The sequence below is a fragment of the Salarias fasciatus genome, chromosome 23 (assembly GCF_902148845.1).
Source record: "Salarias fasciatus chromosome 23, fSalaFa1.1, whole genome shotgun sequence".
Classification (NCBI taxonomy): domain Eukaryota; kingdom Metazoa; phylum Chordata; class Actinopteri; order Blenniiformes; family Blenniidae; genus Salarias; species Salarias fasciatus.
The window spans coordinates 37,454,355-37,473,181 of NC_043766.1; the positions used below are offsets into that span (position 1 = coordinate 37,454,355).

The window sequence follows — 18,827 nt, forward strand, 5'->3', positions numbered from 1 at the left end:
TGAATGACACTGGGTGCAAAATGTCATGCAGAAATTCTAAACTACTTTTCGATATTTACTAAGATCTGTTGTTTTTTGTGTTAAAGACTGTGTCATTTTACTAAATAACACCACCAAGTTGTAATGTTTCCAGGACTTACCTCCAGTTTCTGAGATGTTTTTGGAGTGTTTCTCCCATATGCCCATCATTTTCATTCTCTCTAAAACCATTTCTGTGACGTCAAGAATTTGATTGCTGTAGGCCTGGCGCATCTCATCCACTGTGCCTTTCCTGTCCGATGTCTCCAGTTTACTCATTGGGATTGGTGTGAACTCTTCAAGGACTCCATCTTGCCACAAATACCACTTGAACTTTTCAAAGTCTTCATGTCTCATATCCTCCAGAATTCCCAGGAGCACTTCTTGAGGTGAGCTCATCTTTGACCTTATGTAAGACCTTATTTCACTAAACTTTCACTCTGTGTTCATCGAGTCCCTGGAAAGACCACGATGAGGAGCTGACATGCTGACGTTCAGGTGAGATGTTTGACTCTGAAAAATACAAAACGAGAATATTCATGAGCTCTGGCTCAGTCAGTTTGTTGTTTCAGGTTCAGTTCTATCAAACACCACTGTCCAGTTTTGTCCATTTGTACATTTTACATATTTTAGATTTACAGTGCCTTGTGAAACTCACTCCAGAAGTTCAGTGAGGATCTCTGAATGATCCAATGCTGTCTAAAATGACTGATGATGATAAATACAATCCACCTGTGTGTAATCAAGTCTCCTTATCAATGCCCCTGCTCTGTGATAGTCTCAGAGTTCTGTTTAAAGCGCAGAGAGCATCAGGAAGATCAAGGAACACACCAGGCAGGTCCGATATACTGTTGTGGAGAAGTTTAAACCCAGATGTGGATACAAAAAGATTTCCCAAGCTTTATTTATTTATTTTTTTCCCTTGTCCTGTTTGGCAACTGGGGCGTGCAATATTATATGATTGTAGCCTTTTACTATCCGAACAGATTTTAATGTTAGCAGCAGGACGAGACTGAGTCTCCTACTGCTGCTGCCTTTATTTAAAGCTGGCATCCGGCATGGCTGCCGGACAGGACCGGGACAGAAACGCTCAGAGAGCGAGAGACAGAAAGAGAGAGAGGTAAAGAGAGGGGGAACGGGGGGCCACAACCTGTGTACAAATTCACAATGCGAAACAGTGTTGTCGACGCACCACACGCAACCAAGAACAATCCCAAACCACAATCTTGACAACACCTAAACAGAGCCGACAACCAACACATAAACTGACAGAACTATACATATATATATATATATATATATATATATATATATATATATATATATATATATATATATATATATATATATATATATATATATATATTTTTTTTTTTTTTTTTTTTTTCATTTTTTTCTTTTTTTTTATTTTCTCCCCTGACAGACCATTGTAGTGAACAGACCAGGCCACAAAAATAAAAGGAGGTGTAGGGAAGGAAGGAAATGCAAGGACACCACAAACCTTTTTTTTTTTTTTTGAGAATATAGCTAGTAGTAACTAGTAGTAAACTCGGGGCGTGCATCGAGAGAGGGCTACAGATCACCATTGTTCTAACCACCACAAGAAGACAAGGTAACCTAGTATGTGAAGAGTGATTAAGGATCAGCGTGATCATGCAAATATGATGGTGATAGCGATGGTGATAGCGATGGTGATAGTGATCATGCATATATGACCTCTGACCCTTGAGAAGGCGGTCCCCGGCCGGGGCTTTCCTCTGTCCCATTTCTGAACCGGAGCGGGACAGAAATGGGACAGTCTGCCTGGGGGAGCAGCTTGGATCCGGGCTCTGTGATGACCGCCGGCCGTCTGGGTTCTGTGGGCCTCTCTGGCCTGCTTCTGGCGGCGGTCCTGGGGCCCAGGCCTCGCGGAGCCATGACCGGCAGGAGCTGGTCCACCCCGGGCGAGAGCCCAAGGCCCAAGAGCCCAAGAGCCGACCCCCCACACAGGTGGAGGGCCATGACCCACCCGGGAGAACCGGCCCACACGGGCGGCTACCCACCCCAGGCCAGCTACCCCCCAAGCGCTCTGGCCACGCACCCCGAGATCCAGGGCATCACACCCCCCGCCCCCCCGTCCACCCCCCGACCCAAACCTCCCACCCTGTCCTCTCCCTAAAGAGTTCCCAAGCTTTAAACATCTCAAGGAGCACCGTGCAAGCAATCATATTGAAATGGAAGAAGTATCAGGGATCTACAGCTAAGGATGGAGAGTCTATCCATAGGACAACAATCACTAGAGCACTGCACAAATCTGGCCTTTATGGAAGAGAAGAACAAAGAGAACAAGAAAGCCATTTCTCAAAGATCCATAAAAGGCTGGTTTAAAATTTGCCACAAGCCACCTAGGGGACACATCAAATATGTGGAAGAAGGTGCTCTGGTCAGGTGAAGCCAAAATCAAACTTTTTAGGCCACAATGCAAAACGATATGTTTGGCGTAAAAGCAACACAGCTCATCAGGCTGAACCCACCATCCCCACTGTCAAACATGGTGGATACAGCATCAGGGTTTGGGCTGCTTTTCTTCAGCAGGGACAGGAAAGATGGTTAAAATTGATTGGAAGATGGATGGAGAAAAATACAGGACAAAAATGTGATATCACCTGTAAATTTTTAAGATTTATGATGACCTGAGGAATTTATGACCCCGAACCTCCCCCCGCCCCCACACACACACCTGAAGGTCAGGAGGTCAGGTAATAGACTGGCATACAAGTCAGGCGATAGACTGGCGTATAGGTCAGGCGACAGACTGTCCTCCAGGTCAGGTGACAGATTGGCCTACAGGTCAGAAGGTCAGGTGACAGACTGGCCGACAGGTCAGGTGACAGACTGGACTACTCGTCAGGAAGTCAGGTGACAGGTTGGCCTACAGGTCAGGTGACAGACTGGCCTACATGTCAGATAATAGAATGGGCTACAGGGCAGCTGAAAGACTGGCCTACAGGTCAAGTGCCAGGTTGGCCTACAGGTCAGGTGACAGACTGGCCTTCCGATCAGGTGACAGGCTGGCCTTCAGTCAGGTGACAGACTGGCCTACTGATCAGGGGGTCAGGTGTCAGACTGGCCTACAGGTCAGGCGATAGAATGGCGCACAGGTTAGGTGACAGGCTGGAATTCAGGTCTGGTGACAGACTGGTCTACTCGTCAGGAAGTCAGGTGACAGGCTGGCCTACAGGTCAGGTGACAGACTGGCCTACATGTCAGATAATAGAATGGGCTACAGGGCAGCTGAAAGACTGGCCTACAGGTCAAGTGCCAGGTTGGCCTACAGGTCAGGTGACAGACTGGCCTTCCGATCAGGTGACAGGCTGGCCTTCAGTCAGGTGACAGACTGGCCTACTGATCAGGGGGTCAGGTGTCAGACTGGCCTACAGGTCAGGCGATAGAATGGCGCACAGGTTAGGTGACAGGCTGGAATTCAGGTCTGGTGACAGACTGGCCTACTGGTCAAGAGGTCAGGAAACAGACTGGCCTCCAGGTCAGTTGACAGATTGGCCTACAAGTCATGTGACAGGCTGACCTACAGGTCAGGTGACAGATTAGTCCACAGGTCTGGAAGTCAGCTGACAGACTTGCCTACAGGTCAGGTGACAGATTGGTCTACAGTTCAGGAGGTCAGGTGACAGACTGGCCTACTGGTCAGGAGGTGAGGAGACAGGTTGGCCTACAGGTCTGGTGACAGACTTTCCTACAGGTCAGGTGACAGGCTGGCCTTCAGGTCAGGCGACAGTCTGGCCTACAAGTCTGGTGACAGAATGGCCTACTGCTCAGGAGGTGAGGAGACAGGTTGGCCTTTAGGTCAGACGATAGACTGGCCGACTGGTCAAGAGGTCAGGTGACAGACTGGCCTTCAGGCCAGGTGAGAGACTGGCCTTCAGGTCAGGTGAGAGAGTGGCCTGCAGGCCAAATGACAGACTTGCTTGCTGTTCAGGAGGTCAAGTAATAGACTGGGCAACAGGTCAGGTGACAGATTGGCCTACAAGTCAGGAGGTCAGACAATAGACTGGCCTACATATCATGTGACAGACTGGGCTGCAGGTCAGCTGACAGACTGGCCTAAAGGTCAGGTGATAGAGTGGCCTACAGGTCAGGTGGCAGATTGGTCTCCAGGTCAGGAAGTCAGGAGACAGGCTGGCCTAACATACTGGCCTACTGGCCAGGAGATGAGGAGACAGGTTGGCCTACAGGCCAGGTGACAGACTGGCCTACAGGTTTAGGAGGTCAGGTGACAGACTGGCCTGCAAATCAGGTGACAGATTGGCCTACAGGTTGGGTGAGAGACTGGCCTACAGGTCAGGTGACAGACTGGTCTGCAGGTCAACTGACTGACTGGCCTACAGGTCAGGCGGTCAGGTGATAGAGTGAGCTACAGATCAGGCAACATACTGGACTACAGGTCAGGTGACAGACTGGACTACTGGTCAGGAGGTGAGGAGACAGTTTGGCCTACAGGTTAGGTCACAGAGTTGCCTACAGGTCACGTAACAGACTGACCTACAGGTCAGGTGACAGGTTGGCCTACAGGTCAGGTGACAGGCTGACCTACAGGTCAGGTGCCAGATTAGTCTGCAGTTCTGGAAGTCAGCTGACAGACTGGCCTACAGGTCAGCTGACAGACTGACCTACAGGTCAGGTGACATATTAGCCTACTTTTCAGGAGGTCAGGCGACAGACTGGCCAACATATCATGTGACAGACTGGGCTGCAGGTCAGCTGACAGACTGGCCTATATGTCAGGTGACAGATAAGCCTACAGTTCAGGAGGTCAGGCGACAGACTGGCCTTGAGGTCAGGTGGCAGATTGGTCTCCAGGTCAGGTGACAGACTGGCCTACAGGTCAGGCGGTCAGGTGATAGAGTGGGCTACAGATCAGGAAACATACTGGGCTACAGGTCAGGTGACAGACTGGACTACTGGTCAGGAGGTGAGGACACAGGTTGGCCTACAGTTTAGGTCACAGAGTTGCCTACAGGTCACGTAACAGGCTGACCTACAGGTCAGGTGACAGGTTGGCCTACAGGTCAGGTGACAGGCTGACCTACAGGTCAGGTGAAGGAATAGCCTGCAGTTCTGGAAGTCAGCTGACAGACTGGCCTACAGGTCAGGTGACATACTGGCCTACAGGTCAGGAGGTCAGGTAATAGACTGGCATACAGGTCAGGCGACAGACTGGCCTACTAATGAGTTGACAGACTGGCTTTCAGGTCAGGTGAGAGAGTGGCCTACTGGTCAAATGACAGACTAGCTTGCTGGTCAGGAGGTCAGGTTTCAGATTGGCCTACAAGTCAGGAGGTCAGATAATAGACGGGCCTCCATATCATGTGACAGACTGGGCTGCAGGTCAGCTGACAGACTTGCCTACAGATCAGGAGGTCAGGTGATAGAGTGGCCTACAGGTCAGGCAGCAGATTGTTCTACAGGTCAGGAGGTCAGGAGACATGCTGGCCTACAGGTCAGGTGACAGACTGGCCTGCAGGTCAGGTGACAGACTGGCCTACAGATCAGGAGGTCAGGTAAAAGACTGGCATACAGTTCAGGTGACAGACTGGCCTCCAAGTCAGCTGACAGACTGGACTACAGGTCAGGAGGTCAGGTGATAGAGTGGCCTACAGGTCAGGTGACCGATTGGTCTACAGTTCAGAAGGTGAGGTGACAGACTGGTCTACAGGTCAGATGACAGACTGGGCTACAGGTCAGGAGGTCAGGAGACATGCTGGCCTACAGGTCAGGTGACAGACTGCCCTGCAGGTCAGGTGACAGACTGGCCTACAGATCAGGAGGTCAGGTAAAAGACTGGCATACAGTTCAGGTGACAGACTGGCCTCCAAGTCAGCTGACAGACTGGACTACAGGTCAGGAGGTCAGGTGATAGAGTGGCCTACAAGTCAGGTGACAGACTGGCCTACAGGTCAGATGACAGACTGGGCTACATGTCAGGAGGTCAGGTGACAGGTTGGCCTGCAGGTCAGGTGACAGACTGGTCTACTGGTCATTAGGTCAATTGACAGACTGGCCTACAGGTCGGCTGACAGACTGGACTACAGGTCAGGTGACAGGCTGGCCTTCAGGTCAGTTGACAGACTGGCCTACAGGACATTTGACACACTGGCCGACAGGTCAGGAGGTCAGATGACAGATTGGCCTACAGTTCAGGAGGTCAGGTTACAGACTGGCCTTCAGGTCAGGTGAGAGAGTAGCCTTCAGGTCAAATGACAGACTAGCTTGCTGGTCAGGAGGTCAGGTAATAGACTGGCCTACATATCATGTGACAGACTGGCTGCAGGTCAGGAGGTCAGGTGATAGACTGGCCGACAGGTCAGGTGGCAGATTGGTCTACAGGTCATTAGGTCAGGAGACAGGGTGGCCTACAGGTCACGAGGTCAGGTGACAGACTGGCCTACAGGTCAGGAGGTCAGGTGATAGAGTGGCCTACAAGTCAGGTGGCAGATTAGTCCACAGGTCAGAAGGTCAGGAGACAGGCTGGCCTACAGGTCAGGAGGTCAGGTGACAGACTTTCCCACAAGTCGGCTGACAAACTAGCCCACAGGTCAGGAGGTCAGGTGATAGACTGGCCTACAGGTCAGGTGACAGATTGGCCCACTGGTCATTAGGACAGGTGACAGACCGGCTTAAATGTCAGGAGGTCAGGTGACAGGATGGCCAACAAGTCAGCTGACAGGCTAGCCTTCACATCAGGAGGTCAGGTGACACACTGGCCTACAGGCCAGGTGATAGGCTGGCTTACAGGTCAGGAGATCAGGAGACAGGCTTGCCTACAGGTGAGGTGACAGACTGGCTTGCAGGTCAGGAGGTAAGGTGACAGACTGGCCTGCATGTCAGGAGGTCATGTGACAGACCGGCCTGCCGGTCAGAAGGTCAGGTGACAGACTGGCCTACAGGTCAGGTGACAGACTTGCCTACAGGTCAGGAGGTCAGGTGATACAATGGCCTACAGGTCATGAGGTCAGGCAACAGGCTGGCCTACAGGTCAGGTAACAGACTGGCCTACAGCTCAGGTGACAGACTGGTCTTCATGTCATGTGACAGACTGGCCTACAGGTCAGGAGTTCAGGTGACAACTTAGCCGACAGGTCATGCTACAGACTGGGCTACAGGTCAGGTGGCAGATTGGTCTACAGGTCAGAAGGTCAGGAGACAGGCTGGCCTACAAGTCAGCTGACACACTGGGCTGTAGGTCAGCTGACAGACTGGCCTACAGGTCAGGAGTTCAGGTGACAAGTTGGCCTACAGGTCAGGCAACAGACTTTCCTACATGTCAGGTGATAGACTGGCCTAGAGGTCAGGAGGTCATTTGATAGAGCGGCCTATAGGTCAGGTGGCAGATTGACCTACAGGTAAGGAGATCAGGTGACAGAGTAGCCTGCAGGTCAAGTGACAGGCTGGCCTACAGGTCAGGAGGTCATGTGACAGACCGGCCTCCAGGTCAGGTGACAGACCGGCCTCCAGGTCAGGTGACAGACTGGCTTACAGGTCAGGTGACAGACTGGCATACAGGTCAGGAGGTCATGTGACAGGCTTGCCTACAGGTCAGGTGACAGGTTGGCCTTCAGGTCAGGAGGTCAGGTAACAGACTGGCCTACAGATCAAGAGGTCAGGTGACAGACCGGCCGACAGGTCTGGAGGTCACATGACTGACTGTCCTAAAGGTCACTAGATCAGGTGACAGACCCGCTCCCAGATCAGGTGACAGACTGGCGTACCGGTCAGGAGGTCATGTGACTGGCCTACATGTCCGGTGACAGGCTGGCCTACATGTCTGCAGCTCCTCTCCCCCTTTGTCTTCATGCTCCTCCTCTGCCTCCTTGCTTATTCCTCCTCCTGCTCCTTCCTGTCTGTCTTTTGGGATATGTGTGGGCCTGTCTGTGTGTCTCTTTGCGTGTGTGTTTGTGTGCAGAAATTCTGATGAAGCAGGGAGTGGTTCAGAGAGAAGAACACCTGAATATGCAGATAGTATCACAATGTGTTTAGGCAAGTTAGAATGACCACACACACACACACACACACACACACACACACACATACACACACAGAACACATACTCAGCCCAAAATACTCACACAGAAAGAAATCACTGCATCTCTTACAAACACCCAGTCCATCAAAACTCTCTTTGTGTATTGTGCCAGTCTTTAAATCAAACCCTGACATTAGAAAAGCTTTGAGACAAAGCAGAAGAGTCAGTCAGACAGATCTCCATGTTCCTCACCTCAGATCAGCCTCATGTTGCCGCTGGTCTCCGCTCAGTCCTGCTGTCTGTCTGAGTGTGTCTGATGTGAGGACGCCGTTTAAATCCACCTTCAGAGTGACGTCAGGACACAGCACACAGCAGCACACACACATGTGGAGACATGAAGAAGGCACGGCTCAATAACATCCAATCCCATCCCGACACTGAGCTCAGAATAAAGAGTGAGATTTTCTCGGGCAGCAGTTCCACTCACAGCATCCCACTCTGATGGAAAAAGCCTTCAATTCACAGTTACGATGTAATGTGCTCAAATCCACCTTCTGAGATGAACCCACAGCCTTCTTGAAGCCAAATATCAATCAATCAATCTATCTTCATTTGAAAAAGCACTTTTCATATTCATAAAAGCAGCGTAAAGTGCTGAACAGTAAAATTGGTCATAAAAACAAAAGAGAACAAACTGCACCAGATCCGTATGCACACACACACACACACACACACACACACACACACACACACACACACACACACACACACACACACACACACACACACACACACACACACACACACACACAAATCCATTTTGTGTTACATGAAAGAGGAGACATGGCCTGGCACTGAGCATCATGGGAGACAGCACCAGTGGGGGCCGCCCAAACCGAGAGAACTCAGGGTTGTTAATGCTGCTACTGGGTTGGAGTCTCTCATGTGGAATTGTGAGTTTAATCTAAGCTGTGGATCCTGCACAGAACAAGAGTCATCCATTCATCCATCCATACATCCATCCATCCATCCATCCATCCATCCATCCATCTTCAACCACTTATCCAGGACCACTTGAGGACAAATAAACCCCCATGGACAAAAAAATGACAAAATCAATAAATTGAAAATAAACTACTGCAGAGCTGAAAGGAGGTGGAGGAAATCCAAGTACTTTACTGTACATCACCAGATCCTACGGCAACAACTCAACATTCATCATAATGCAGTGAAAATAGGCAGGAACTTCCCATTTCTCTCAAGTTATCTCAGTATCTCAGTCTCAAGTTATCTTTGTGTGTGTGTGTGTGTGTGTGTGTGTGTGTGTGTGTGTGTGTGTGTGTGTGTGTGTGTGTGTGTGTGTGTGTGTGTACTAGTTTTTCTATGTTTGTGGGGGCCAAATGTCCCCATAAGGATAGGAAAACCTGGCACGATGTGCCTTGTGGGGACTTTTTTCCGGTCCTAATGAGGGGAAACAGTGTTTTCTTGATCATGATGTTGTTACTGAAAAAAGTAAAAGTGCAAAAGCATTTCTTTAGGGTTAGGCTTTGTTGTGGTTTGGGTTAGGGTAAGGGGCTAGTAAATGCATTATGTCAATGAGTGTCCTCACAAGGATAGAAATACAAACGTGTGTGAGTGTGTGTGTGTGTGTGTGTGTGTGTGTGTGTGTGTGTGTGTGTGTGTGTGTGTGTGTGTGTGTGTGAAGGGGGGGCGGGGGGGGCTGTTTTCTGGGGAAGAAGGGAGTGGTTCAGAGACAGGAACACCTGAGTATGCAGGGAGTGTCACAATGTGTTTGGACATGTTTGATACACAAACACACACACACATACTTTGGTGGTGGTGGTGCAGTGATTGGTGATCTAACCTCACAGCAAGAAGGTCCTGGGTCTAAATCCTGACTGGGGCCTGCAGTCTTTCTGTGTGGAGTTTGCATGTTCTCCCTGTGTGTGTGTGTGTGTGTGTGTGTGTGTGTGTGTGTGTGTGTGTGTGTGTGTGTGTGTGTGTGTGTGTGTGTGTTCCCTCCAGGTACTCTGGCTTCCTCCTACAGTCCAACATGCATATCAGGTTAACTGATGGCCCCAAGTTGCCCCGAGGTGTAATGGTGTGAGCGTGCCTGGTTGTCCGTGTCTGTTTTGGCTCTGAGACAGACTGGTGGACTGTCCAGGGTGACCCCGCCCCCACCCATATGAAGCTGGGACTGGCTCCAGGCCCCCGTGTCCCAGAAGAGGACAAGCCTGTTAGAAAGTGGATGGATGGAATAATTCCTGCACAGTTACAGACTAAATTTCTGTCTTCAGCCATTAAAGAAAAATCCTGCTGATCAACAATAAACAAACAAAAACAACTTGATGAAATAATTCCAGTCCGGCTGTAAGAACAGTCTAACTTTACTGTGACAGTAATTATCATTTTGGTCTCAATAGCCTTAACTTGAAATGTTTGTGTGGTGACATCTGTCGGTGCAAACATGCACATGCAGCCCCTGGCTGCTGGGGGTCCTGGACGGGGTCTTCCTCTGCCCCTCCTGGACAGGTGGACGTCTTCCTGGTGTGGTGGCTGGGGTCTGGGCTCTGGGATCTCTGTGGATCGTCCGGGTCCTGAGGGCCTCTCTGGGCTGCTTGTGGTTTTCTCAGAGGTCAGAGGTCATGTTTGTATGATCTCATTCACATGTTCATGATCACACTGATCCGTAATCGCTCTCTTCATTTTCTGCATGTGGACTCAGTCACCATGCTGATCTGACCTTTGACCAGCTGTGTTTAGTCCTCCAGAGGGACGGAGTCTGGACAGTGGGACAGGAGACCATTTACAGTGGCTGTCAGGGGGTCAGGGAGCACCTCTCATGAAACACCACTGAGTCATTTTACTGTGAAATCAGGGGCCAGCAGGAGAAATTCCACATGAGAGCAGGCCAGGAGAAAGGCTTCAGCATCAGGAGGATCCTGGACCAATCAGGAGAACCCTGGACCAATCAGGAGAACCCTGGACCAATCAGGAGAATCCTGGACCAATCAGGAGAACCCTGGACCAATCAGGAGAATCCTGGACCAATCAGGACAACCCTGGACCAATCAGGAGAACCCTGGACCAATCAGGAGAATCCTGGACCAATCAGGAGAATCCTGGACCAATCAGGAGAATCCTGGACCAATCAGGAGTGTTGGACAATTTGACATCCTGTGGGTGTGTTTCACATGTTGCTTTGTTCTGGAGCAGGAAGCAGCCGGTGACCTCTGACCCCTCCTTCACTCCATCATTTAAACACATTTCATCACAACAAACTCTGATTCACTGCAGTCACTGAAGTGTGTTTGACTGTGTGTCCAGAGAGAGAGAGGGAGAGAGAGAGAGAGAGAGAGAGAGAGAGAGGTTGAGAAAGAGAGGGAGGGAGAGTGTGTCTGTCTGTGTGCATCTGTGTGTGTGTTTGTGTGTGTTTGTGTGCATCACCTGAGCTCCTGAGTGCTCAGCGAGCGTCACAATGTGTTCAGACACGTTCTGATCTGAAGGTGAGTCAAAGCTCAACAAGAAACAAGAACACTGATGTATAAACCTCTCTCTCTCTCCCCTCTCTCTCTTGCTGTGCCCCCAACCCCCCCCCCCCCCCCCCCCCCTCCCAGAGACTCTCTAGAGGAGGGTGGACAGTATCACTGGGACTTAACAGCTGGGGAGGTCCAGGAGGGGGTTTATGGAACAACAGGAATGAAGAAGAATAAAAAAGGTGTGAAGGTGGAGCACTACTTCTCAGATCTGGAGGATTTTGTGGATTTTGGTAAACTGAACATAAAGTACACATAAAGTCCACAGGAAGGGGGGGAGCTGACGGATCGGGAGGAATACAGACTCAAAAAACTGGTGCAGAGAAATGAGCTAAAAGAACGAAAAGAATACGAGTTCCCATGACTTTTTTTTTTCATGTTGAGGGTTCTGTTTGCTGAGACTCCAGAGACTGAAGGACTGATGGAGGCTTTAAACCATGGAGGGAGTCTGTGACCAATCCTGATATGTGAACTGCTTTAACAACTTGTGAACATGTGCCAGAGCAAAACGCTGCATAGTTCTGCTTTAAGTTTTTCTCTGCAAAAGAATTTACTGTGTAGAGTTGAGAATTTATTTTCTGTTGCGACCTCATCTTGCTCTTCCCCCTCCCTCCTCCTCCTCTGCCTGTGTGTGTGAAAAAGAAGGAAGTGGTTCATAGATAAGAACACATATGCATGGAGTGTCACAATGTGTTGACAAGTTTGCATATACACACACACACACAAGCACACGAGCACGCACACATGCACACAAAACACACACACAAGCAAAAACACACACACACACACACACACACACACACACACACACACACACACACACACACACACACACACACACACACACACACACACGCACAGACACAGGTTGGGTATGGCTATTCTTGTGGGGACCTTCCATTGACTCCCAATCTTATTTCACCCCTAACCCTAACTTAACCCTAACAATAACCTAACCGTAACCCTAACCAAACCCTGAACAGGGACAAACTTATACTCTGCACCACAATTTTGGTCTGGCTATTTCAGCATCATGTACAGTGCCTTGGGCTTTACAGGATACAGTGACCCACTGATATTCTGCACCACAAATGTAAATTGGCCATTTAAGCACAACAGACGGCGCCATGGACTTATTATATCTATATATTATATCAATTATATTATAACTTATAATATCTTTATATCTGTTATTATTCCATTATATCTGTCTGAGAACTTTATATAAATTATATATGATTTATATCTGTCAGTTTATATCTATTACTTGATTATATCTTTCTTAATTTGTATTTAAATTATATCTAATTATATTGGTGTTTAGTTGTGTCGCCAGTATATTTCGACCGACAGTAGTCGGTCAGTATATTTCTGCTACTTCTTTAATTATATCTGTCCTAATTTTTGCATGCAAATTGTATTTGGCTTCTTCTTGTGTGGTTGGCTTTGTAATTTTCTGTTTTTCTATTTTTTCTTTCCTCGTTCTTTTGCTGCTGCAATTCTGCAATTTCCCCATGTGGGATAAAAAAAAGGACTTTCAATTAAAACAGGGAAAAATTTAGACTCTGCACCAAAATTTTCAATTGGCTATTTCAGCACCATGGACAGCACCTTGGGTTTTAAAGGATACAGTGACCCACTGACGATCTGCTCCTCAATTGTCAATTGGCTATTTCAGCAATAATAACAGCAACGGACGGCGCCTTGGACTTATTAAAACAGGGACAAACTTATACTCTGCACCACAAAGGTGGAATGGCTGGTTAAGCACCATGGACAGTGCCTTGGACTTTTTAAAACAGTGTCCCACTGATATTGTTCACCACAATGTTGGACTGGCTATTTCAGCACCATGGACAGTGAATTCATCAATGAAAAGAGACCTGCTGTTAATGTGTACCAAAATGGTGTATTAGCGATTTCAGCACCATGGACAGCACCTTGAACTTATTTAAACAGTGACCCACTGATAATCTTCACCACAACTGTCAATTGGCCATTTCAGCACAACGGACAGCGCCTTGGACTTATCAAAACAGGGACAAACTTATACTCTGCACCACAATTTTCGATTGGCTATTTCAGCACCATGGACAGTGGCTTGGGTTTTAAAGGATACAGTGACCCACTGACAATCTGCTTCTCAATTGTGAATTGGCTATTTCAGCACCATGGACAGCAGATTGTGTTTATCATTAAACAGCGACTCACTGATAATAACAATTGTCATTTGGCTATTTCAGTCATATGGACAGCACCTCACGTTCATCATTTAACAGTGGGTATACAGTTAAGTCGGCACCAAGTTAAGTTGGCACCTAGTGAAGTCGGCCTCGCGGGGATGGCTCTCAAAGGGCCAAGTTGGTCGGTACCGACTTGAAGGTAAGCTGCTTTCCAACTTGGCCCAAAACCTCTTTTAATCACGATTTGCACAGTTTTTTCGTGCCGGCTGCGCCGCTGCTTCCCACATTGCGGGCGGGCGGCGGCTGGGCTGTGCAGCGCGGCATGCTTCCCGGTTGTGAGACTGGAGGACAAACTGTGTGATTATGGTGACTGACAGGTTAGAGCCTGTCAGTTAAATTAAAGCTGTTAATTAAATTAAAGCTAGTGCCAGGGTGCTCGTAGCTTCTACAGAATCAGATATGCGACCTTTATTCATTGAGGTCGGACCTTTAAAATGACACGTTTTACTGTCAAACGTGAAACGCAATGTTGACATTAAAAAAAAAATGCTTATCAATGTTGTGTGTTAGTAATGAAAAGCCACAATTGAAATTGAGACACCTTTTTTTCAGCTGTTACCACTTTAATGATTGCACAAGGCAAATGCACAAGATGAACAACAGACAGAGAAGTGAGAAGTGAGAAGAGAGAATGACCCATGAAAATAAGTTGAGGAAACTTTTTGGCCACCCAGTGAAATTTCAGTAAATAATGCTGATTGTGAAAATGGAACATAGTTTAACTGAAACCAACAGAAAATGAAGTAAAAAAAAAAGACTTTTCAGCACATGCGACATTTGAACAAGCTGAACCAACACTGAATGGAGTAAAACTATTCGTTTACACCATCAGTTGTAAATAATGTACCTGAACATCATTGATGGTCCAAACACAGCACAGCAACACTGAACAGAAATCATAAAATAAATTCAAAAGGTGCTACAAAGGCAGCCAAAAAACACAACGCGTCATTTAGAAACTTCAGAAATCCCAAATTGTTTCTTTTTCACAAATCAAGTTAAATACAGAGAAAACTGTCAGACCTCTTTGACCAAAAATTTTGCTTGGTCATTTTAGAAGGTTTCAATTAATCTTCCAGGTATCCCACTGTATCATGTGCACTGATAGTCTTAAGTAAAATATACTGTGAAAGTGAGTCGTTTCTTTCCTGCTTCACAAACACACACAGGAAACAGTCTGTAGAGACAGATGCTGCGTTCACTGACAGTTCCTCCTGACACCACAAACGTTACAGATGTTAGAACTCGGCTCTGTTTGTGCTTTCAGTGTTTCTAATGACTCCCTGCTCTGTGTAAAAATGAGAAGCATTGCAGACCATCCGCTTGTTGTGCAGTTGGGAAGACGAGATGCTGTCCTGGATGGGAAACTTTTCTGAAGGACAGCACAGAACCCAAAAAATTAAAAAAAATCAACAGGGCTCAGTGTTATGCTGCGATCTGAAGGCTCAGGAGCAGACTGCACGAGGAGACGGACATGAAGTGATTAGAGCTGGTTTTATTTAAGATCCAGTAGACGGAGTGTCCAGGCGGCAGGTCCAGAGGCAGCAGAATCCAGGTGGTCTGAAGCGAGGCTCGACGGCAGTCCAGGGTCAGAACCAAGTGTCAGTCTGGGAGAAGCAGGCGGCTGGAAAGCAGGAAGTGGCAGGGCAAGATGGTAAGCAGGGCGGGTCTCCTGACTGAGAGCAGGAAAAGACAGTTAATTTGAGAATGCGGCGAGCTAAATGAATAATCGCACATCTATACACAATAGCAGTTGTTACGATCCAGCGCCGACATCCAGTCAGGACGCCACTTAAATGGTGGCGACCGGGATATGCAGCTGAAACCCACCCCCGTGATGAGCAGGCCCCATACTTCCGTACACAGCCTTCCCAGCGCCGCCCACCTGATGTGTGGGACATGACACTCAGTTCCTCCTGACAACCTGCAAAAGGGAAACAAAGAACACAGTTTTAATTAACATCTCAGTCATCATGTAACTTGCATCATTTTCATTGTTTCTTGGTGAGAATACAGTACTGCTCGCTATACATGACGTGTAATCTACTGTCCCAGACAGATCATTTAAAGAAGTAAAGGGTTGAAACGTTTCAATCTGTGTAATGAAGCTATATATATATGTATGGGTTTCACTTCCCGACATGAGTGACAAAAACAAACTTTCATGATATTCTAATTTTGAGATGAAACTTGGATAGCTTGTCATCTTGCTATAAACATGAATGCATGTTAGCAAAGCTCAAGGCAGTTAAAATACCATCCTTACTTGAAAAATAAAGCATCTTCAGCTTTAAAGGTTATTCTATTATCACACACATAATCTGTCAAAATATACCTGACATGTTTTATTGTCCTTTTATTGTTTTTACAGTTATTTATATCTAGATTTCTGCTGTTTTTATGTTTCTGATGTTTTTATGTTGTTTTATCTTATGCAGCTTTTATTTGTGATTAATGTGTGACACTAATGAGCAGCAGTCAAAACTTGTCGAATTCTGCATACCTTCTCGTGCTCCGCAGTCATCTAGCTGGTCTCTCCCTCTGGCGTCCTCCAACTCTATCTTGGCTCAGCCCAGCCTCTACCGCGGCCTCAGTGGTCTTGGTTTGAAGCCCGTTGTTGAGAACTGACACTACAAGACAAAACACAAAAAAACATCAGCAACAACAGGACAGGTGGGAAGGCGGTGAAAGCGTGTATGCATTAGTAACCAATGTAGCGCCTCATGTAGGACTTACACAATAGGATTTCAAGAACTGGTGGTGATCTGATCCCAGTCTTCTGTCCTCTTCCACACCAGTTCAGCTGGGTGGCTAATTCAGGTGCAAAGACCTTTCTGCAAACTCACACAGTTTCTTTTTAGCAGACTTTCCCCGAGTCATGGGCAGCTTTGTGATCTGTAATGAAATAGAACAAAAAAAAACAACTTTTTTTAATACAGACAAACCAAGTCCCATTTTTTTTCCCACATATTCCTGTTACTTTTCAAGATGAGCATAATCCAGTGTAAATATACTGTAGGGTATTAAAGGGCATACCATATGTTTCTTAAAATTGCTGTCCTGACAAAGTCTGTCATCGACGTTGTTTGGCTCCTCTAATGTGGAAATGGGGAGGCTTCTGTCACTCGTTGCCCTGAGGTGTTGAATTATTAGCTTTGTTTGCAGCGACTGACTGTAGAGCAGCTGTTAAACGGTCCACTTTAAGGTGAAGTTTGATGATATGTATGCAGGAGAAACAGGATCGTTGCTGACAGTTCCTGAAATCATTTAGAAACGGGGAAAAGAAAATCAACATAAAACGGTGCATATGCCACTCAGATAACATTATGATCACTGCTGAAGCTAATGTCGTGAGTCCATATTACAATATTCATTCATTTGGATCACAAACCAGTCGTCTGGGGTTAACTGGGACATTTTGCAACTAACAGGAGGACATTAAACGTGCCTTGATGAAGAGAGGGAAATGCCTGGCTGAGGCTCCGATCAGCATGGACTAAAACACCGGACAGGCAATTCAGAAACCATTCGAAATGTGTTAAAAGGAATTTTTAAAGAGACAAAGTAGTTTTCAAGACTGCATATTGTTAGCGGATCTGTTCTTGGTCTCAGAGTGCGGCCGTGACTGGTTCTGCCGCCTGTGTGAGGTTGACAAAACAGTACAGAGACACCTCAATCAATCAATCAATCAATCAATCAATCAATCAAATTTTATTTCTAAAGCGCCTTCCAACCGCCAAAAGGAGCACACGGTGCTTAACAGAGTAAAATAAAATGAATAAGTAAAAACACTTTAAGAAACATACAGTTCTAAAAGATGCTAAATGTCAAACGCTAAAGGGAAAAAGTGTATTTTCAGATGATATTTAAAGATATTAAGTTCAGTGACAGACTGTAAATGCAGAAGAAGAGAGTTCCAGAGCTTCGGGAAAAGAACAGCAGAAGAGCTGTCACCAAGCTTTCTATATCTCGCCCTGGGGACGACCAAGGAGGTGTGGCTCGACGAGCGGAGAGTCCTGACAGGTTGATAAATTTCCAACAGCTCTGAGATGTAAGGGGGGGCATACCCATTAGTAGCCATAAACACAAACACCAGAATCTTGTACTGGACTCGGAACCGCACCGGGAGCCAGAGGAGAGCTTGAAGGACCGGAGTAATGTGTGAGTATTTTGAGGAGTTGGAGATGAGACGAGCTGTTGCGTTCTGAACCAACTGAAGTTTATGGAGGAGTGAGTGATTAAGTCCAGCGTAAAGGACGTTACAATAGTCAAGCCTTGAGCTGATGACAGCATGAGCAGCCTTCTCTCAATCTGCCCGGGACAGGAATGGCTTAACTCTGCTCAGTAGCCTTAGTTGGAAAAAGCCCGGCCTCACAACTGAATTAATCTGCTTTTCAAAGTTAAGTCCATTGTCAAAAATCATACCCAGACACCGAATCGTATCAATCATCAGTTAAACAGAGGAAGAGAGCAAATATATAAAAGCACACACACCTCAAGCAAAATGTTCCACTGGTTCTTGCTGGTCGCTTCTCCTTCTTTGTGTGTTCTCCACCAGCACGCCGAAGTGCAGCGATCCGCTTCTCTCTCCGTTCTACATCGGCCGGAAACCTGTGAAACGACGATCCTGCCTTTTCGCCTCTGTCGTTGCTACACCCAACTGCCACACAGTTGAGACTCATTTTTTCACTACTTTGATGCAGATTTCTCTGCCGAGCAACTGCTCCGTGTTTGATTTCACTCCAACATGGCGGCAACATCACAGCATGCATTGCGAGGCCGGTGTGACGTCAGCTGAAAATACTGAACATGCGTATCAGCGTGGCCCAGTGCTTTTAGCCTAACATTCAGCACTTCTGTGCCCAGTTACACCAACTCCTGCAGCCTGGAATGACATCGTGATTTCCCAAAACTGAATAAATCCCCCACACAGCAATACAAAACCGCTTTGTTCACTCACTCATGTTGTAAATAGAATATCCGCTGGGAAAAAAAAAACAAATTTCGTGG

At 47.3% G+C, this 18,827-nt stretch overlaps 2 protein-coding genes across 2 annotated transcripts in view; one reads left to right on the forward strand and one right to left on the reverse strand.

The window, feature by feature from the left end:
* LOC115381316 (NLR family CARD domain-containing protein 3-like) overlaps positions 1-8,334 on the reverse strand; it is a 43,719-nt gene extending 35,385 nt beyond the window's left edge. Inside the window, exons 1-2 of the mRNA XM_030082595.1 lie at positions 8,291-8,334; positions 141-531 (exon numbers count right to left, since the gene is read on the reverse strand). Of these exons, the coding sequence (XP_029938455.1) occupies positions 141-417 (277 nt within the window). The 5' untranslated portion in view covers positions 418-531; positions 8,291-8,334. The remainder of the gene's footprint in view (positions 1-140; positions 532-8,290) is intronic.
* Positions 1-18,827, forward strand: part of LOC115382197 (NLR family CARD domain-containing protein 3-like) — a gene marked incomplete at its 3' end in the record, with an annotated part of 1,183,065 nt that overhangs the window by 1,131,388 nt on the left and 32,850 nt on the right.